At 37.3% G+C, this 22127-nt stretch overlaps 1 protein-coding gene across 1 annotated transcript in view; it reads left to right on the top strand.

Moving 5' to 3' along the window:
• LRP1B (LDL receptor related protein 1B) overlaps positions 1 to 22127 on the top strand; it is a 299771-nt gene that overhangs the window by 86702 nt on the left and 190942 nt on the right. The window contains exons 12-18 of the mRNA XM_058810030.1: positions 3266 to 3388; positions 5416 to 5556; positions 8787 to 8912; positions 10665 to 10781; positions 12673 to 12753; positions 14014 to 14181; positions 15893 to 16075. Of these exons, the coding sequence (XP_058666013.1) occupies positions 3266 to 3388; positions 5416 to 5556; positions 8787 to 8912; positions 10665 to 10781; positions 12673 to 12753; positions 14014 to 14181; positions 15893 to 16075 (939 nt within the window). The remainder of the gene's footprint in view (positions 1 to 3265; positions 3389 to 5415; positions 5557 to 8786; positions 8913 to 10664; positions 10782 to 12672; positions 12754 to 14013; positions 14182 to 15892; positions 16076 to 22127) is intronic.

The raw sequence follows: 22127 nt of genomic DNA, 5'->3' as shown, positions 1-22127 counted from the left end.
TTTGGGCATGGTTCAATTCAGACTGGCATTTCTTAGGGGGGCTTTCCCAGGATACTGTTCCAATCCTGCTTTGCTTTGTGCTTTGGGGAGGGACATGAAGCTTTTGGGATTTCCTCAAGGAGAGGTATTTTTCATTGTCTCTCTCTCATGAGGCATGATCCCCTTGAGGAGGAATTTTTGTTTCTTTGTTTGTTTTTCACTTACTTTCAGAGGTTAGAATTCACCTTACTTTCTTGGGCTGAGTCTTTGGATCTCTGTGCATCATAAAATACAGGAAGTATATCCTCCTAGTAATCGTAGGAGTTGGATTTACACTCAGAATATGACCCTGCAGGCATTTCCAATGCTTTGAAATGCTGGATTGCTACTTCCATGTAAATAATTCAGGAGTAAGTGAATTTACAGCAGTTAAAGTAGCTTCTTTTGAAATCAGCTAATATTTTAACTCCTCAGATTGCAAAGAAGAGCTGGAGCACCAGGCTGCTGCTCCTTTTGTGTGGTGGTTGATCCTAAGAGTGGGCTTGCCCAATTTAACAGTACCTGAGGTTAGGTTCATATGAAGCCACAAATGCAATAAATGCTTCAGTGTATCTCTTAAATGAAAAGATTAAACAAATATGCATGGTTTCCATTTTTTTTTTTTCTGAGAACGATGACTGAAATGCAATTACATTGTTGTAATTGGTTTAGCTCTGGACTAATTTTTTAGCTAATTAAAATGGAATTGGCCTAATTTATTCACATGCAATCAACAGGGCAACAACTGTTTTAAAAGCTGTCAAAATATGAAAAAAATGATAATAGCTTAGAACGTATTTTAAAAGTTTGGGGCTACTTTAAGAACAGCCATGTAAAATAGCCGTCAGGAATTGTAGTAGAGGAAATTTAATTCCTCAAATATTTGATAGTTTTACAGGTCCTACAGCTTGTTCAATAAAGAGGCTTAACCTACTTGAACTGTGTTTTGGGAGACATTTAAGCCTAGGAGTCTCTTCAGCAAGACTGATGGGACTGAAGGTCTCATTGCACCTTCAGGTTGAAGACTGCACTTTATAAACCTTTTTATCTTGGATCTTTTTGCTTTAACTCTTATTACTTCTCTTTTCCTTGTCATCATCCCCTCTTTTATCACTTTACCTAGCACATAACCCACTGTGCAGGAGTTTGTCATCCCAATTGTGAGGTTAAGTAGGAACTTTTCATCTTCAAGATGGACCATTTGACTTTGATCTAGTGATTTAATTTTTATATATTCATTTTCAGCTTTCATTGGGCTTCAGAATCATCACGTGTTTCCTATATTTGGCTGAAATAGTCTTTTATTCTGCAGGTTTATTCTCTTTTAGTGAGATGACAAACTCATGTGCATGCTTTAATTAAATCACTGCAAATGTTTTGACTTGTGCCATGTAATTTTGGAGTCACTTTTGAAGATTGTATTTTGGTTTGTTTATTTTGGCCACTTCTGAGAAATTTTTAAATCTTTGTGTTACTGACATCCTTTGATTTGTACAGTGATGGCCCTGAAAAGATGGAGTGACTTTCAAGGTTACTTTTTCTGAGAGTTTATTTTACCTGAGGTTTTTCAAAATTTAAACTCAAATACATTTTTTAGTTTTTTTGATGTTTTGTTCATAATATTTCAGTTTTGGTGACCATAGCTGTAACAGTTGATTATTTTAGTGGTTTAATCATAGTCTCAGACTTGAAGTCAGGATCTAATAATGTTTATTGAGTGTCCAGTCTAAGCTCTTTCTAAAATTGTGATCAAGCTCTCAGACTTCTCAGAGAATTCCCATTTTCCCTGGTTATAGAGCTGTGTTCTTGTCATCTCACTCACACCCTCTCCACTGAAAGTACAAGTAACACAATGGCCTTTCACATCATTCTCTATTAATCATTTTGCCCAATTTTATTTAAAAGTTCACTGGGTCCTTAATGGACTGTTGACGCATTTTCTTCTAAGAAATGTTGTGTATGGTGGATCAGAAAAAGTATAGAAAAAGGTTAATAAACACTGCTCAATATTGTAAGACATATTAAGATGCATTTTAAAATATAAAAATTTTCAAAATCTTAAGTTATTTGTTTGTTGTCTGATGTTCATTTGATAATTTCAAGAGATTTCCATGCACCTGCAGGACTGGCTCTGATGGGACACTTTAATATCCATGTTCATAGCTCCATGAGAACTTAATATTATATTTTCTGTGAAAAGTGAAGTGAGGAGCTTTGAGGAGAGGGAATTGTAGGGAGTCTGGTTTAGGCCAGCAAGCTGATAAATGTTTTCTACAGCTTTAAAAGGAGGAACTGCTAGAATGGGAAAGTGAAAAAAAAAAAAGTTTTAGTTTAAAGGTTTAGCAGACCTTTAATTTAAAGGTTTAGCAGTGAAGTTTTCTATCTTCCTTGGCCATAATCACTTCTCACCAGCACGTGGAATCAGCAGAGCTCTGCTCATGGGAAGCTGGGTGTCCCAGCAGTGCAGGTCCAAGCAAAGGTCGTCACCAAAGTGACACAAACAGAAATTGGGACATTTGTGGGCTCTCAGTGACTGAAGTCTGGTTGCCTCAGGAGTGAGGAGGTGAGGGTGGAAGGTAAAACACCTGGCTGCTGTCAGTGTTTTCATGGGAACAGCTTGGGGAAGGAACAATAACACGGAAAAGCAAAGCTTGGCAATGGCAGATGTGCTCAGAAAAGAGTAGTGGGATATTTGCCTGTGTTCTATCTGCCATAAATCTCTTTATCCTTTTGTTTTCTCTCTTTTTTTTTCCTTAATCTGCATTTGTAGCCACATTTTTTAATGTGTACAGATGCCAATTAACTTCAGAACGTTCCTTTATCTGCTATTTGATTCCTTGAAGCCACTGCGTGCATGTAGCTGTGCCAAATATTTTGCAGTATTTGTTCCTTTCATAAAACAGGCAGATAAAATGCTGTGAGCTGGTGGTGCAGGTTTTTGTGGTGGTAGTATTATTATTATTATTATTATTATTACTATTACTATTATTACTATTATTACTATTATTACTATTATTACTATTATTACTATCATTATTATTTTGTGATCTTTAACTAATTATCTTTAAATATTATAACCCACAGTAACCAAAATATGTGAGAGCAATGTGCTCCTAACACAAGAGAAAATTAATTGCTAAAAATTCTTCATTTGTTTCTTTTCCTAAAGAAAAAAAAAAGGCAACTAAAAACCCCATTGTTTAGTCCTAGCATGGCTGATAAAGTTGCTTTTTATTTCTTTTCCCAGGTGATAATGCCTGTCGTGTTAATAATGGAGGCTGCAGCACTCTTTGTTTGGCCATTCCTGGAGGCAGAGTTTGTGCCTGTGCTGATAATCAGCTTTTGGAGGAAAACAGTACAACCTGCATGAGTAAGTTTCTTACAGAATATCTGAGTTGATGCTGCTGTTAAGGGATCAAGTCAGACATGAAAATGAAACAAGAAAGTGTGGCCTCCTAGAGGGTCTATAAGACAAAAAATATTGCTTGAATAAATATTCTAGTTTACAGTTTACAGAATATAAAAGCTTTCCCAAAGAAAATAGAATATTAAGTACACTATTTAAGGATAAAATGCATTGGAAAATATTTCAGTATATCTGACATGATAAAGCACTTAAATAGTTCACAGAAATCTTTTAAAAATATCATAAATGGATCCATATAATTATAAAATAAAATATATATGAACAGTTTTCACATTTTTCTAAGTATCTCAAACAGAAATCTGACATTGAAATTTTCATGAGGAAACTGTTCATAAAGCACATCAAGCAGATGTATTTATGTGTGATAGATTCTTACACAGACTGTGCAAATATTGCTGTCTTTCATCTTTTCTTTATATATCTTCATTGAAACACTGATAAAAGTTGTTCTAATAAAAGGTGAGGATTTCAATTAAAATAATAACTTGCCACGTACTACAGGTATCTCTTCTTTAAAATGTTTAGATTTGTTTTATCTTTCTAAAAATTTTCTCTGTTTTTTTTAAAGTCTCATTGATGTATTTCTTGAAATTAATTGTAACGATTTACATAAGTCTCCAGTAATAACCTTAGTAGAGATGAGCAAAGTATAAGGTTTATTTCATAACATGATGAACATTATGGAGCCTGCAATGACCAGGCAGAGCCATCACTTTTCTTTATAAAAAAGCTCTTTTTCTTTTTAGCAGAAGTTACTGGAATGGGGACTCCTCACTGGTAAGATGGGATATAGCCGTTAGGAAGAGGGGTTAGAGACTTTGAGATTGGAATGAGGCAGGTTTCCTGGATTTTTCCCAACACACATCACTGCCTGGCTCTTTCCAAGGATTTTGGTATTCCTCAGAGGGTCTTGGACTCATGTATGCCATTTTCACGTGAAGCATTCTGAACCTGATATGGAGGAGAACATCTGCCTGGGTTTATTAATAAGCTTCTAGCTCGCTACTTAACTCTACCCCAGCAGAATTTTATCCTTTCTTCTCTGCTGGGTCTGTACCACTGCATAATGCAGGTGTTTGAGTTGTTGCTTGGATACAAGAATCAGCTTTTTAGTCATCGTCTCCTATCTCTAAATGTGCACCAGAATTTGACCAATGTCTCTCAGAATACTTTCTGTTTACTTTTGATCAGGTACTGCAATATTTAAACTGATACTTTACACTGTAATAGAAACACCAATTTAAAAACCAGTTTGAGTGCCATTCTGTTCAGAGTTTTTCCATTTATTAAATGTTCATTCTTTCATCCACACACTCAGATGTGTGTGCCACTACAGGCTTCAGGTGGAATTACCTGAGATGCACAGAGTTTAGGTAAAAATGTTCTGAAGTGCAAGGACAAGAGTTGATATTTCCCTCAGTTTGGGAAGGACGTTGAGATGCTTGAGCGCATCCAGAGAAGGCAATGAGGCTGGAGAGGGGCTGGGAACACCAACCCTGTGAGGAACCACTGAGGGAGCTGGGAGTGCTCAGCCTGGAGAAAAGGAGACTCAGGGGTGACCTTATCACTCTCTGCAGCCCCTGAAAGGTGCCTGTGCTCAGCTGGGGCTGGGCTCTTTCTCCAGGCAGCACTGACACAACCAGAGGACACAGTCTCAAGCTGTACCAAGGAAATATAGGTTGGATAATAGGAAAAAGCTTTTTATGGAAAGAGTGATAAAGTTCTGGAATGGCTGCCCGGGGAGATGGTGGAGTCACCATTCCCTGGGTGTGTTTAACAAAGCCTGGATGTGGCACTGGGTGCCAGGGTTTAGTTGAGGTGTTGGGGCTGGGTCGGACTTGATGATCTTGGAGGTCTCTTCCAACCCAGTGATCCTGTGAGTTCTGTGATATGTATTTATGTAGGGGCAGTATTGCGTTCTGGCTGTACCAAGCAGATAAAGAGCTGTCCTTGTTGGATGTTTTTCCCAGTTAAAGAGGGAGAAGTGCTGCCCCAGCTGTGCAAGGCGGAGCAGTTCCAGTGCAGCAACAAGCGCTGCATCCAGGAGCGCTGGCGCTGCGACGGCGACGACGACTGCCTGGACGGCAGCGACGAGCACTCGGAGATCTGCTGTACGTAGGCACTCCCCTTCCACCCCTCAACCCATGCTCAGCTTCCAGGATTGCAAACCAAACCGTGCAGCCCAACCGAAGCAATCACCCTGCAGCCATTCCTGCAAATCTTTCATTTCCTTCTTTTCCTGTGTGCGGTAATGGCAGCCCTTTCAAATCTTGCTGGTGCACCCGTCGGATAGCACTGTGCCAGAGCAGTCATCTTTTGGGGTTGGTATTGTCATTCCTGATTCTTTAAATATTGGTGGTTTTTGCTTTGTTTTTCACTATTTCTTATATGGGTCACAGTATAGCACTCTATGGGAGGGAATGGCAAAAAGGAGCCAGGCTCTTCTTGATAATGTCACCAGCAGGACAGGAGGTGAATGGGCGCAAACTGAAAAGCATTAATTTTACCTGAACTTCTGAAAGATAACACATTTTACTGTCAGACACTGGAATAGATTGCCCAAACTTGTTGTGGAGTTTCTGTCTGTGGAGAAGCTTGAAATTTCTATGGACATGGTCATGAAAAACCTGTTCTATCTGGCCCTGCTCAAGTAGGGGATTACACCAGGGGATTTTAGCAGGTCCCTTCCAGCCATGAAAATTTCTGAGATTGAATAATGCATTTCTTAAAAAAAACATCCAAAACTCCTCAGGAAAAAAAAGAAAAAAACAAACAAAACCAAAACACCTACAAGTATTCAAACCAACAAAGTAAACAAATCACCTCCTCCACAAAACTCCCCCAAGAAAACCAAACCACCAACAAAACCAAAATTCAGATCTCTACATGACTTGGAGTATTAATGTACGTTGTCTTTAAAGTTATGGTTTTACAAGAGATATATTATTTTAGCTGTAGAGGAGTTCCACTGTTGAAATGAAAAATAATAGAAAACTTACTAATTATGTCTCTTGTCATTTCTGGAAGATTCTTAAGTAGCTTGCTTTAAAATTAGTGTTGCATCACTGAGAATCCTCTTCCTTACTCTGTTTGTCACAAAGATTTCTATTTCTGTCCTTAGATCATTTCTCTAAACCAAATCTCTTTTACTGAAATGAAGGTACAATACTTCTCCCAATCAGTTGTAGACATGAACACTCTTCTGCTCTGCAGTATCATTGAGTCTGAAAACTCTTTTCATAGTCTCTCTTTCTTATCTCTTTGAGACCAAACAACTCTAAACTGTTCTGGGATTTTGCTAGTTTTTTGTTGTTGTGCTTTGTTGGTTTGTTTGTTTTTGTTTTGTTTTTTTGGTTTTTTGGGTTTTTTTCCTAGTGGATTATGGCAGGGTTTTTTTAGATTTCATTGCTCTTTTCTGAAGTGATTCTAGGGTTTGGATGTCCAAAACTGGATGTGTGTATTTCTGCTGAGGCCTTTGTGAAGCTGGTTAGGCTGAGAGAATGTGTTTGTGAACTGTGATTGTTTATTCACCCTTGGGTAAATCTTGCCTGCTTCACATGGGCTGATTCTGCTGATACAAACTGATCCTCTGTAATGCCCAGAGCTTTTGCCATATGGCTGTTAAATGGCCAGTTTTGGATTCGTTCTGTTTCATTATTTTGGGGTTTTTTTCTCAGCATTTATGTATTTTGGTAGCTCCATGTGGTAGCCATAGCTGATTTCAGTTATATTTCAAAAAATATTTTGCTAGTTCTGAATTGTAGTGCTTACTCTCATTTTGTTTTGAAACCAGCATTTTCTGCACTTAAATTAAGGAGCTCAGCTAATAAAGAGAGTGAGAAGGAAAATCTTTCAGCAGATTTGACTTGATTGTCTTTTAAATTAGTGTGAGGAAGAGCAGTTCATTGATCAAAGCTTGCAATTCTCTGAGGATTTATACAAATATAAATGAAATAATAACCTGAACGTGATCTATAGTTTACATGGCCAGTGTGATAACATTGATCTCTTCTCAGAAGTTGCCATAGTAACTCCAATAGTTCTTTATGAGTTTGAAATATTCGCAATTATGAGTAGAATACACGTTACTAAATATATATGAGCAAAAGCTTAACGACCATTTAAAGCAGTATCTATGTCAAGTATTGAAGTCAAATTAATAATTCTTCAACTTGTGATTTTATTACTTAGATGCTCCCAGTTTTGTTCTCCAGTCACATTGCAGACTTTGGAAGTAGGGGAGATTTGGGACACCTTTCTGCTGAGGTTATTAATTAATCTGTGCTTCCTGTGCTTCTGCACCCTGCACACAGAGCAGGGTTCGTGTGCTATTGATATCACCCTCGCTCTGTGTCGTCTTCAATTGCAAGAATAGGCAGAAAGGTCAAAGATAAAAGCTACTGAAATGTCAAGGATAAGCCTGCAAGACATCCTTTCATTTTAAATACCCTTTGTTTCCAGATGTATGTTAAACTTTAAAAAAGAGCCTGTGGACGGCTGAGTAGGTGAAAAATAGCTGGAGATTATTTTTAACCCAGCCTTTGGAGCTGTGTGCAGTTTGCTGTTCTTATCTAGATCGAGATGAGCAAGATCTGCTAATAATAGATGTTATTAGCGTGAAAGAAGCAGAACATAAACACTTACTACACTTGCAAGAGCAGGCCAATAGTATTTACATAAATCCTGTGCATTCAGCTTCATCCTTTCCTTGAGAATTGGTAGCCAGCAAAAACATGTTGAGAGATACCTTGTTCACTCCTGAATACCAGATTTTTTTTTTTCTGTTAGTTTTACACCGTGTTGCATATTTCACTTTTTGACACCTACAATTTCATGGTGAGTAAACAGCAGATCTATATGTGGCCATTGACAGTAACGTGCCTCATTTTAGAAGCATTTTATGACCTGCCCAAATCCCTGCTCACTGTGGTATCATATTTTGGGTCTGCACTTAGCGGCTTGCAGCTGTTCCCCTTGGTGTTTTCCTTTGTTTATGTGCACTTTAGTTTGCAAACCTCATCACACTGCCCAAATGTGATTAAGAACGTGTTTCTTTAAGGAAACAACTCCATAAAATGCTGCTACCTTTTATCACCTAATAGAAGCGGATCCCTATATTGGCATCTTTATTATATATTATTTAATTTATGATTGAAGCACTGCAATGTTTGAATTGGCTGGTTTGCTGAACAATCCTTATGTCGTGGTAGTTATACATACAAGATAACCACACTAACTGCATCACTGGGAACAGCATTTAATGTGTTCACAGATTTCACAGCTGTTTTTCTCAGGTTATCTTCTTAGGGGGAAAAAAACCCTCTCTTTTTTTTCTCCACAGTCAATCACAGCTGTCCTGATGATCAGTTTAAGTGCCAGAATAATCGCTGCATTCCCAAGAGGTGGCTTTGTGACGGAGCTAATGATTGTGGTAATAACGAAGACGAATCAAATAAAACTTGTGCAGGTAAAAATTTGACTTGGTTATGCAAACAGGTTCTTTAACATCAGTTCCATGAATAGTTCAGGACTGATTTGAACTGAACTGAACCAAGCTGCTACTTTTAATCTGATTATTGACATTTTAAATGAATTCAGATTTTGATACCACCGAGGCTGGAATGCAAATTATATTTTACTTAATCCATGTGCTATCCTGTGCTTTCCAAAGTTATTCAGCCCTTAATCTCTCCATATGGGTTGACTGTCAAAGCAATGCTCAGGTACAAACTCTGAGGTACAAATCTTTTTTGGCAGTTAGAACTTTTTAAATTAACGTGCTGTGATGGGTGCCACATCACCAGTAAATTTTATTTAATAGTGATTTAGTTTATGCATAATTAGTTATTCAGTTTCCACACGGTGCCTTTAAAGTCTTTTCATTTCTGAGTTATTAACTGGTGAGTGGGTTTTTAAGCAAATAGCAAGATGAGGATTGTTTACTGATTCCACTGTAATAAATAATGGAATTCCCAAATCTGTCCTTTGCTTGTGTGGAAGTGATGTTTAGTGCTCGTTGTCAGAGTACTCTAAACAAGCATTAAATCTCAAATATGCAACATGCCATCCATCAATAAGCTGATGAGTGTTTTGAACTGAAGTGCACTGCAAGACAACACGCACTGTGTATTAAAATATTCCCTGTTGCCTTACTGCCTTGATATTCTTTGATATCCAACTGTTTGCTTGTAGGGTGAGAGTCTAATTTGAAGACCATTTTTTTAACCCTGTGTCAGTTGGTGATGGATCAAATTTTGTAGTCTGGTTTCTCCATTTATTCCTGCAGTGGCAAACACAGTTAATGTTTAAAAAATTACTTTGAAATATTTTAAACTTAGAATCCTTTTTTGTGTTTTGGGCTACTTCTCTGAAGAAAAAGGAAAATGGTATTTGAAAATAATAAAGGAAGAAATATTATTTCAGTCACTGGGGTCTTTGACATATCAGCCATTTTTTAAAGTGTAGAATAACATGCAGGGGAATTCTAAAAGTTTAAATTTGGAATCAAAATTTGTGTTGCTATCTGGCATTTTTATGGGTTCAAATTTTAAATAAACAAAATTATGCATAATGACAGTTTTCTATGTTAGTCTTTCAGTGACATTTAACAATTCATTTTACAATTCATTACTTTCAAAGTAATATCTGTAGCTACATAGCACAAATTTTTTAAATGATCCTTATTTCTTCAGGAGAAGGACATGCATTGATTCCTTTAATGGATGATTGCAGTTAAGTGTTTACAAAGGCAAGGATTCTAAGAGCAGTGAGGTCAGGCACATCACACACAGGCTAATTCCCATTTTCCTGTGTAAATACAAAATTCACAAGATCATTGTTCGTGGTGTGGAAAGCAGGTTGTTAATATTCCTTGGATATTCCTATTAATAGGAATACTAATATTCCAATTAATATTTGTTAAGAATCAGGCATTTTTATGCCCTGATTTTTATTTACTTCAAGCATTAGTACATATTAATTGTTTTCTTACCGCCTAGCTTTGCACAGTTACATCTAGAATTTCATGTTATTTTATAAGGAAGAAACCACTAATAATTCCACACGGCAGAGGTGAACGATGTTTATTCAGAGCAGGGAAAGGTGCAGCAGGCCAGGAGGCGCCCTCCAGCCCTGCAGCTTCTGAAATCAGGCACCCACCAAGAGACCCAATGGATCTAGTCCATTGCCCTTGTATTCTTGGAGTGCTTTGTCTTGACAGCAAGAACTTGTCAGGTTAATCAGTTTTCTTGCGGGAACGGACGGTGCATCCCAACGTCGTGGCTGTGTGACAGGGAGGATGACTGTGGAGATGGAACTGATGAAATGGCATCCTGTGGTAAGTGGATTTTTGGTTTTTTTGGGGGGGAAAGGAAAATTCTTCACTAACATATAAGGATCTCTTGTCCAATGAAATTAAAATACTGTTTCTGAAATGGCCAATAGACTTTGTTTGGCTGATAAATAGAACCCAAAGCAAATGCAGCATTTTCCATTTAATGAGTTTTCAACTACAATACCAAATATGCTGATCAATCAAGGCTTTTTTAATTTACAGCCCATTATCAAATCCTGCCACCCTCAAAAATTATATTTATCTCTGCCACATACCTCTCCAATGGGCCCCCTCAGCATATTCTAGATGTCAATAAAATCAGCCTGTTTCGAGCCTCAACAGAAGTATATTTGATCTTGTATTTTTCAGTAAAAAAATAAAAATCTTGGTTCTATCATGAGAGAGTATCAGCAGCTGCTCTGACCGCTGCTCTGCTGAGATAGTGCAGAGAGGGGTGTGCTCTCTCTAATCAGCTGCTTCCAAACAATTAAGGATTTTAATAGTCACTTGTTTTGCAGGGCACTGGTGACTGCTGTGAGTCTGAGAGCACGAGGGTCAATGAGCTGTCTGCAGATGCAGAATCACAGAATGTGATGCAGTGCAGTGCAGAAGCACAGGGTGCTTTGGGTTGGAAAGAACAACCTCAAAGACCACTTTGTTCCATCCCCCTCCATGGGCAGGGACACTTCCCACCAGGCCAGAGCTTCATCTAAACTGGCACTGAACACTTGCAGGGATGGGGCAAAAAAAAAAAAAGACATGTAGTTTTTACATGTATAAAAATAACAAACCCAAAACAAACAAACAAAACCCAAAACCACCCCGAAAAAAAAAAAAAAAAGCAAGAACTTTCTAGAAGTAACTGACAAAGTGTTATCATCAATGGTAGCTTTTTTTCTTACCCTTTTTTATATTTGAAGCAGGATAATCACTTCTGTTCAAGTTCTTTGTGTTCTCTATGTAATTTTTAAATAAAAATTATTTCATTTTAAATCTGTTATTAGATGAAGCTGGTTTGGTTTAGTGCTTCATCAGAATGTGACGCTTTTTGAGCCAAAACTGTGAGATTCAGTAAAAACAAAGTTATTTCAGTTTTCGTCCTAAGAAAGTTTTATATTTATGTGGCATGTTTTAAAAATTTACATAAATCTCTTTAGTATTTTCCCGAGTATTTAGCAATAAATGCACACATCTACCTATGTCTTTGGCTTTAGAAGAAAAGTCTGAAAAATTCAAACTATATTTAAGTTACTGTTTTCAGAAGTATATTTGTTAGTTATAGAAACACAAATTTGTGTTCAATACAGATAATTCTTTGTGAATAATATTGTCTCAGATTTCTACTGCTTTACTGGAATGCTGGGAGGAATTGCTTGTGAAGGCTGACATTTTAATCTCGTATTTTATTATCCCAATGTAGGGTAACTTTATTTCTTGGCTGTTCTTTAGCTTGGTACTTAACCTTCCCATTTTATAGTGCTCCATTTCCTGTCTCTTCCTGGCAGTGCTGTTGCAATCGGAGAACCCTTCTGTAAATAAGCACATGGAAAGCAGAGTTTGTATCAGGCATCAAGCTATAGTCTTAAATATTGGCATAGTGGGAAAACCAGCCTTGGTCTGATGGGAATATAGGACCAGACCATTCATCACAGAGGAATGAATTTCGTGCTGATGAAAAGTAGGGTTTGGACAGTATTTACAGTTTGAAGCCTTTTTATTTTTATTTTTGGTGTCTCAACTTTTTCTCCTCTCCAGATTCAATATCTGGAAGGTGCAAATATTTGCTACAGCACACTTGTGTAATTAATGCATACAGGAAGGTGACAGAATATTACTGAAGAGTAATATTAAATTATGTTTAAAAGTTTTTATTTCTTTTTGAACGCTTTCACAGAATTCCCAACATGTGAGCCACTAACTCAGTTTATCTGCAGAAATGGAAGATGCATTAGCAGCAAATGGCTCTGTGATTCAGGCAAGTATCAAGTCCTCTATATCTGAAATGAATATGAGGGATATCACATAAATACTTCTTTGATGTTCTTTTTTTCTGAGACTCATTTTGTCAGCTTGGCTTGTAAGGGATCAGAGAATAAATAAAACATTTTAGAATTACTGACCTGACCTAGAAATCAGCAACACTGAAGATTCAGATAAGGAATGAGGCATTGGATATTGTAATGGGTACAAATACTATATTATGTAGAATGAAGTATGATGATTCAGTACTTAAAAAAAAAAAAAAAAAAGGAAAGCAAAGCTATTGCTTATTGCTTATGGAAGTGTTTTCTGTTCTTACAAAACAACATGATTTCAGTGACCAATATATCAGATTTTTTTTCTTTTTGTGGACAAGTTCAGTTAACATAAATGGCATCCTTGAAGACTGAAGCCAGCAAGACTTTATAATGTATTTAGTTCTTTTGGCTGGAAAAGTACATATTTGAATGTTACAATGAATCTCCTCTCAGAGCTTGTGGTGTGGGAGTGATGTTGCTCCAGTCCTAATAACATTTGGCCGGTCCAAAGCATTTGGTGTTTCTATAATTTTATTTGTCTGACACGAATTTTTAGCTGTAAATGGACAAATTCCCGAAATTATCACAGTGTGCTGATGAATTTCTGTGCATGGAGACCCTTTAGAGTGTACCTAACATATTTATCTCCTTCTTTCCTTGATGACCACGATCAAATTACGGGAATTGCCTTAAGACTGTTGTAATGACTGCAACATTAGAGTAATGAGAAACTGCAGTCCATGATTATTTATGTGCTTTCTCCACTTTGCACTCTTGGAAACAAAGTTTAATAGCGCTGGAAAGAAATTTGTCAGGTTTTCATTTTGGTTTATATGAAGCTGTTTGTGTCTGTGATTAACTATCTTAGGTTATCACAGAGAATAAAGGAAACCAACCATGTTTGAAAGCCTGTGTTGTCACACACAGTTAAAGAAATTAAGAAAATCTACAGGCTTCTCATTCTTGCTGGTGTCTCTGATTGAATAACTGAGTAAGGGGTTAGACTATCCAGCTATGACTGAGTTGAGTGCTGTTGGTAAATAACATTTAAAGTATTATGTGCATTAGCAATAATTTGATGCCTATGGGGAGAAAACATACTACTTTATTTACTGGATTTTGTTTTTTCTTTTGCCTTTTTCAAAATGATTTTCCCTCCTTGCCTATTTCATTCGGGAACTTTTATATTTTAAAATATTGTAAACTGCTGTTTGCAGATGATGACTGCGGTGACGGCAGTGACGAGCTGGGCTGCGTTCACTCGTGCTCTGCTGATCAGTTCAGGTGTCACAATGGCAGATGCATCCCAGGGCACTGGGCCTGTGATGGTGACAATGACTGTGGAGATTTCAGTGATGAAACCAGAACAAACTGCAGCAGGGAAGGTTAGATTTTATTTTTTTTTTTCCCCAAGTGTTTAATACAGAGAATAATTTGTTATGAACACCTGACCTCCAGCCAGTGGGAAAAGAGGAGATGATTTTAACCTTGGTAAAGGCTGGAATGGGAAATATGTCAAGTGCAATGTGATAACACAGAAGTGTATCATGAAGAGGAATGCATTTGAAAACAGAACAGGTATTACAGAGAGATAAGTTTTACAGTTTTACGTCAGGGAATTATGCTAGATGTTTGTCTTATTGCAGAGATGCATGCTGTCTAGGTGAAGACACAGAGGCATTCTTTATGATATTATTGATATTTTCTGTTTTTTTAAATTTCAACAATAATACTCTCATTTTTGTGTGATGCAAGTCTTTGTGGGGTTTTTTTTTTACATAAAAGCATTTTAACAAACTCCAGCCCTATTTAAATGCCATACATTGTATTTATTTGCTCCAGTCCTAATAACATTGGGCTGGTCCAAAGCATTTGGACTGGGGAGAGAAAGAAAAGATGCTTATGGCAAAGAATAAAGAATAATCAGATTAGAATGAGGGAATGTATTTCATATTTTCCTCTTAATGATTTTTCTGCAACAAAGTGATTGTACAAAATGTTATTGGTCCCTTTTAGTTTATATTTTAAATCTTGTTGGATGCCTCATACAAATACATGAATTATCAGAATGTCATATTAATTTTATATATTCACAGTAATTTTTTATCTATTTCTGTCAAAATGATCAGTCTAGAACTGAACAACCCACTTTTACCCCTGTTCATTTCCATTTTAAACTGAAAGCCTTGCTCTAACCTTTTACAATAGAATACAAGAATGTTGATTATGTAAGGGAAAAACCCAACAAAGCAATGTTAAATAAAATAAAATAAAATGTATATTTATAAACAGTGCTATAAGAATTGATTCAAATAATGCTTCTTGGTACAAGCAGGGAAGTATAAGTATGCCATTACTTTAAAGTTCACGCAATTGTCGTTAGTACATTCTTAAATAATAGAAATACAGTTGTAATAGCTTGGGAAAAGAAAAGCAAGAATGAAATTGAAATAGCCATAAGCTAGAAAATGCTTAGAGAATTACGTACGTGATGAATAATTAAAACCTCCCAGTGATTATTGCTTGAAGCAGTCAGCCCTGATTCCAGGGCTGCGCTGAGTGAAGCCCCTTTGCCGTGGGGTTTGGAGCAGCTCCAGCTGCTCCTGCAGTGCTGTGACAGCACAAAGCAGCAGGTGTGGGGCTTGCCAGGGCACAGGGGGGACCTCTCAGGTGCTGTGCGTTAGGAGGTGGACCTTGTTGGGTAAAAAAAGGAGAAGGAGGAAGGATGAGGGAAAGCAGCTTGAGGATTAAGCACAGGGTTTATGAAACATCAGGGAGCCTTCATCGACCTTGTGCCTTATACCTCCAAACTCCTTCCTGTCTGACAGATGTGAAAAAAGTGAATAAAAATCAGTATTGAGCGTGTGCTGGAGGGGGAAGTGAAGGAAGTTAGGAGGTAAGAAAGAGTTTGTCTGAAGCTTATGTTGGAGTGATGAGTTACAGGATGGAATAGGGCATTTTGATTGTTATACTTGGGAACTCTGATTTTGGCTAGGGAAGAGGATTCTAAGCCAGTGTAGACTTGGAATGGAAAAAAAAAAAAAAATCAAAAACTCACACAAGCAAATTTTTCAATGTAATTCTTATTTTTCTAAGAAACTCCCTCTCCTGGAAGGTGCGGCGGGAGGGAGTTCCAGTGCAGCCCTGACGGGAGCTGCGTGCCGGAGCTGTGGCGCTGCGATGGAGAGAAGGACTGCGAGGACGGCAGCGATGAGAAGGGCTGCAATGGAACCCTCAGGGTGTGCGATGAGAAAACAAAGTTCTCCTGCAGGAGCACAGGTAGGGGCTTGCAGATGCATTTTCCGCTCACTTTCTGTGTGTTTGTGTGAGTTTGTGTTGTTTCATCACATATCTACTCTTTAACTAATGCTTAATACTCGTGAGGTGAGGTTACCCATTGTATTCCTACCAGGAAAATAATATTGATTTACCTGTCCTGTTTTCTGATTTAAAATATGAAATGGATGAGTTTTGAGATTACTTAAAGCTGAAACCACTCTCTATGATAGTACACCACACCAAATACTTACAGCATTTAATAGTACTCCAAAGTTCAGTTATTTTCTTTTATTTCCCCTTTCTGGCCCTAGAAATAAGTTGAATTAAACAGTATAAAGTACCTTGAATATTTGAAGAGTTACAACTACAGCACTGGAAATTTGAAGTACAGTATTGGAAGAAAAATACATTATTTGATTGTGTTTAAAACCAATTTTTTTTTTTTCTCTAAGTGTGCTACGTGCAAAGGTGGGGTAAGAATGTGGCAATCATTGCTTGAGGATAGGAAATTATATAAACAATAATGTTTAGATGGAACTTTTTTTAAAGGGAAAGCCCAGTTAAAGAAGAAACTAATATATGTCAGCACAGTACTAATATTTTTGTGATTTCTGTCAAAGCTTTGTGTAATATCAGGGCTAAAATAACTTTCACAGCAATATTTAAAGGCTGTAAGAAGTAGGACTATTGTTGCCATTGGGCAACTACAAACATTGAAGGACGTGAGAACCCATTCTAATACCTGTGTTACAAGCATGATAAATGTGTCAAAGGGGTTTGTGTGATCTCTGTCCAAAAGTATTTGCTGTTCCTTCTATTTTAAAGTTATGAAAATCATGATGCCTTGAAAAAGAAATATGGAATGCTGAATTGTGTCTAAGAAAACACATTTCCTTTTGTGTCCCAAAAGATGCGTAGAATAAGTAGCTGTTACATGAAACTTTTTCTATAGGTAAAAATGGATTATTCACTTCCAAGAGTGGTCTGTTTCCTGAAACTGAGTGATGGAAACCCTGATACAGGAAATAGCACCAGGAGCAAGTGTGTTTCCTAGTGCCTCAATGGGGAAAAGCTAACACCAGTCAAGTGGCCAAAGCAGAATTATTAGAGGCAAGAAAGGTGAATAAATCTCAATAGATGAGGTTTATTTTCATCAGCTGCATTTGGAAAGCAAATGAGACAAGATATTACTACTTTAGTTAAGAGGAGGCAGAGATAGGTTAGAAGCAGTGTGGAATACAAAAATGGAGTGTAGATTTTAGTTATTAGGCTTTGTTCCTTTTAGAAAAGCTTGCCTTTTAGGCTGGGCTTTGGTTTCTTACTTGTCCTGAATGATTTTAGATACAGAGAATGGAAAGCCCTCCTGGTGGTAAGCTAAGATTTTACAAATACAGGAAATAGCAAGGATTTAAATTCAGGATAATTGTCTGAATGAGCTGTTTTTTCAACAGAGAACTAGAACCCCATTTCAAAGTCCACAGTCCAAGCTGCATTCCCTCATAATGTACTTCCCTATGTTTGTAGTCAGGTTAAAGGAGGGCACTGTCTCAGTGCACAAGGTGAAAGGTGACTTCTCTGGCTGTCACATAGAAATACAGCAAAACCAAAAATTTTCATCAAAAATTTGCTAAATTCAAGGGTATATGGGTTTGATTTGAAGGAAAATGCAATTGTGCTTGTTTGTTGTTTGAAAACACCACTGGAGCAACCAGTTATGACAGTCATAATTCTCTCTTTTGCAATATTCCTTCCTCCTGGAAGGAGCAAAATTTGGAGGAGGCATGCAGTAATGCACTGTAGCAGAAAACAGCAAAGGCAAATAAATTTTTGTTTAGCTACTTTTCCATTTGTTCCATGTGGTTGGGACAAAGGAGTAATAATGGGCGTATGAGAAATAGTTACTGGAATGTTTCAGAAGAAGTGCAATTTTCTCTGTGCATGATTCTAAAGCAATAATGCTGTCTGGCTCGCTCATTGACGGCAGCTGCTCTGGCGAGGAGGCCCTGGCTAATTGTCCCCTCAGAGACTGCTGGGTGGGGACATCTGATCCAGAAAGTGATGGGTCTGGGTCGGAACATGTGTGTGGAGGCAGCTGAAACAGCCAGTGCTCCAGGAGGGAAGGGGCAGCTGGTGGGAGCAGTAACAGTGAGATGGCACTGCCCATTTTTTGCTGATTTCTTTCCATTTTATGCCTGTGATTAGTAGCTGCAGGGTCTTTCCTTACAGTGGCTTTTGTGGCTTTGGCTGATGTGTCACAATGCCACGGGGATGAGTGCCAAGCTCCAAAACCAGGATTTGTCAGCATTCAGCCCAAAGGGATTTTTCTGCTTACAGGGGAGATGATCTCAAGAGCCCATCATACCCAGCTCCTTTTCCAACTTAGTTAAGGATCTATGGCAGAGTGTATCCTAAAATTTACAGAGATGGCCTTTTGTCATTTGCCTGTGGTAACATTTTAACATTTGAACATTTGCACATTTCAACATTTCAACATTTTGTTCCCAACAAGTCATCTGACTCCTTTGGCTATTAAATGCCTTATGGGTCTCTAAAAGCATTATTTGTTGAATAAACAAATACTTTGCTTCTCCCCTTGCACATCTTCCATTTCTGTTTTGTGTTTTTACACCTTCATTATTTTGGTTGGTCTTGCTGGAACTGTCCAGCCTGGGCAGTCCTTGAGCTGCTGTGTCCAAAGTCAGCCAAAATGCTGTGGGGTACTTGAGCTACCAGATTTCAGAATTTCTTTTCTAAATTTTTTTTTTTTCCAAAACCATCCTATGTTTGTTTGCAGTGATGTGTGATGAAAAATCTACTAGGGGTTACACAGCAGTAGGATGTGAGAAGCAGTCATTACCTGATTGAGATTGACTACTCTTGGGCTGCTGCTAGCCAATTATTTTCTGGTTTAAAATTAGATTAAGCTTCTTTTAAATTGGACTAGATTAATTTAAATTGTACAAAGGTCCAACTTTCTATTTTAAATTCTGATTCTGTCCTCCAAAAATTATTACAGGCATGCACTTCAGCTCAATTTTATGTACTACATAAATTTATCCTTTTTATTCCATCTCCCTACTTATCAGTTAGTAGTGCTGCACCAAGACCAGAATCTGTGCAATCTCACTTAAAATGTCATCTAATTACTCTAATGATCATAATAAAGTACTTCTGTGAAGACAAATGCAAAAGAGCCATGAATACTTCAGTTTAGTAAGCAGTACATCTGAGCTGTAATGCTTATTTGTCATACTTACTGTTCTGTTTATTTTTTCAAGCAGTAGTTGATGGTATCCCACCATTTTTGTTGCTACTCTGGACTATTTTTTTATACTTTGTTGTTTTATTAGTTTGTTGTTTTTTTTTTTCTTTCCTTACATGTGATAATATATTAGAGGGGGAAAAAAGATTTTGAGGAGAAAATAGTATTGGTTTGGAATGGAAAATAAGGAACGTACATAGAGGAAATCAAATCAATGGGTGTACATCACAGTGTTGCTGGAAGATTATAAGGAAAGGAGCCCTGGTGCTGTCTGGATGGGGATTGTCAGAGTCCAGTTTAGATTTGTGACCAAAGAACCTGGAGCTGAGGGAGGCTGGGAAGGAAAGGTTTTCCAGAAACATGATGAAGAAATTGATGGTATTTTTATCCTTAGCTCATGGTCACATTGTTTTTTGTGGTATTAGCTCTCTTCTTCTTCTTTAGGCCTGTTTTTTTGCCTTCTTTTTTTCCTCCTTTTTCATCCAGGAGTCATTTTTAAACATCTGCTTTGTACTAAAATCTTTAAATTGAGAAATGACCACATTTTTGAAACAATGTGATTCAGTCTAAGTCCCATGTGTGTTCTGCAGGACAAGTGAGATCACCAACCATCACAACATTTTTAAAAATGTGTGAGGTTGGAACATTCTGTAATGTTGATGGGATGGAGATTGAATCCATGCTCCAGTTTAGGAAGGTATTACATTACAGCTTTAGGCAGTAAGAATTATCTGTAAGAGAAAACAGTGCAATTAATGCTCCACTAAAGGAGTTTTCTTCTGGTTGAAGATGTATTCAATCAAAAAACCGCCTGGCTTCAGTATCCTGACAAAAACTGAAGGGATGTATAAGTAGTTAATTCTGTGGATAGTATTTGCAGGATATAAAAAGCATTGGAGAAGCCTTTGGATCAGGCTTTCCCACATAGCTGCTCTCAGGCCTCCCGATTCACTGTGTTACACAAAAGAGCCTGGGAAAAGGGCAGATACAGCCATTGAGGTAATTAATTTATGATGGAATTTTACTAAAGAGGTTCCTGGAAACCAGAAGTGTGAGTTTCACTAAGGGACAATAAAGGAAAAATACTTAAGTGAATTTTAAGTGATGATTTCAAGACAGTCATAATATTTCATTAAGTCCATCTCTTCAGAATCTTGGCAAAGATTAATTCCTCAAAAGTATATTCTACTTAAGAACATGTCTTATCTATCATAATGAAAGATGAATCTATCATTATAAAACATATCTTCACTAAGGTACAAGAAAAGCAGGGACACTGATTTTCTCTGTAAACATTTGAATGCATTAAAGATTAAAATAACAGATTAGAAGCACTACTGGAAGCAACTTCAATTTACTTTGGGTTATGGTTAGTTTGGTTCATGTTGGTATTTTCTATTAGCTTGCATTCTACTGCTGTGTTATAGTAATATATAAAATCGATGATCATTCGGGATAATAAATAAAGAATAGGGACAGTTTTTGAAACACTTGTGATTGCATGCAATGATAAGCTGCATACATATCATGCATACAATTTTGCTTCCTCATGTCTGTGCAGTTCTGTCTTTTCAGTATGGGATATTTGGGACTTTGGCCACTAAAGAAAATGATGGAAGCTTTTCATTCTAATTGCCACCCCTCCCTGTTTGTTTTCAAGCTGATTTTGCACTGGCAAAATGATATTCTGTTGTTGAAACCTCACATTCAGTGTAGTATGATCCTGAAGTTTCACTTCTTGCTTTTCTTTACCAAAAGTGAGAACAATCCCACATTTTCCTCATGAGTGCTGCAGTATCATGTTTTTTTTCAGTTTTCTTGTTTCACTGTATTTTATCCCCTTGAATTTCTGTGAGGACATTAACTATTTTTCCATCAAAAGAAGACTGAAATGTCAAACCAAGTACATTAAACCAATCTCCAACAAATGTGTCCTTTTAAGAAAACTGAAATCTGGTATTGTGTAAGCTGGGAAGGGTGGGCAGAGTGTTGTGTCAGTTCATCCTGAGCAGGTTTGAACTTAGGAGTCTCAGGCTTTGCCAGTCAGTGTCTGAGCATCCACCAGCATTGCTGTTAATGGAACTAAACATTCCCAGGGTCTGCCTTCCCATTCCAATTGAATTTTTCTCTGCATAACTAATTCATGGGAAAAAAAAATTCTAGATCAGCTTCCTTAGCTGTGATTCTATCTGTTCTCTCTCTATTAATTGGAAGATAAAGTACATGACATTTCTGTTCATGCTCATTGTTATCAAAATTTACAGCTAAACCCTCCTGGCTCTAGGTAGCAAGTAGAAAAATAGGCAAGTAGAAAAACAGGAGCACACACACTCACCTGTGAGTGTCAGCATTCACAGTCTTGGCTCTTTTCATTTAAATTCCCTCCTTTTGCTGATTCTAATTTAATATCTTCATGATTTTAAAGATTAAAACCCTTTTTCTAATCAAGAGGCTTCCTTGCCTCTCTAAACATTGATGGTCATCATAATTTCCTTTTCTCCCTTTTGAGACATGATCTGAACACTGATTTGACAAAACTGAAGTAATTTAAGAAATTTTGTCTGCTGTAGTTTATTTTGCCTAAAAGCTGGTAATTTATCTGACATCACTGGGGAATGGGTTGTGTCTACTTTTAGAAAGATTTTTGCTTTGCAAACCCATGCTAATTAAAAGTCATATATTGAAACATTTCTTCCATGGAGGGCTGTTGCTGTAGAAGATAAAAGAAGGGAGATAAAGAAAAGCAAAAATTTAAAATAATTAGAAAATGTTAGCATGATGTGGTGTATT

Source organism: Ammospiza caudacuta, chromosome 8, assembly GCF_027887145.1.
Source record: "Ammospiza caudacuta isolate bAmmCau1 chromosome 8, bAmmCau1.pri, whole genome shotgun sequence".
Lineage (NCBI taxonomy): Eukaryota > Metazoa > Chordata > Aves > Passeriformes > Passerellidae > Ammospiza > Ammospiza caudacuta.
Note: the sequence above shows the minus strand (reverse complement) of the source record. Positions and strands in the feature narration are given on the sequence as shown.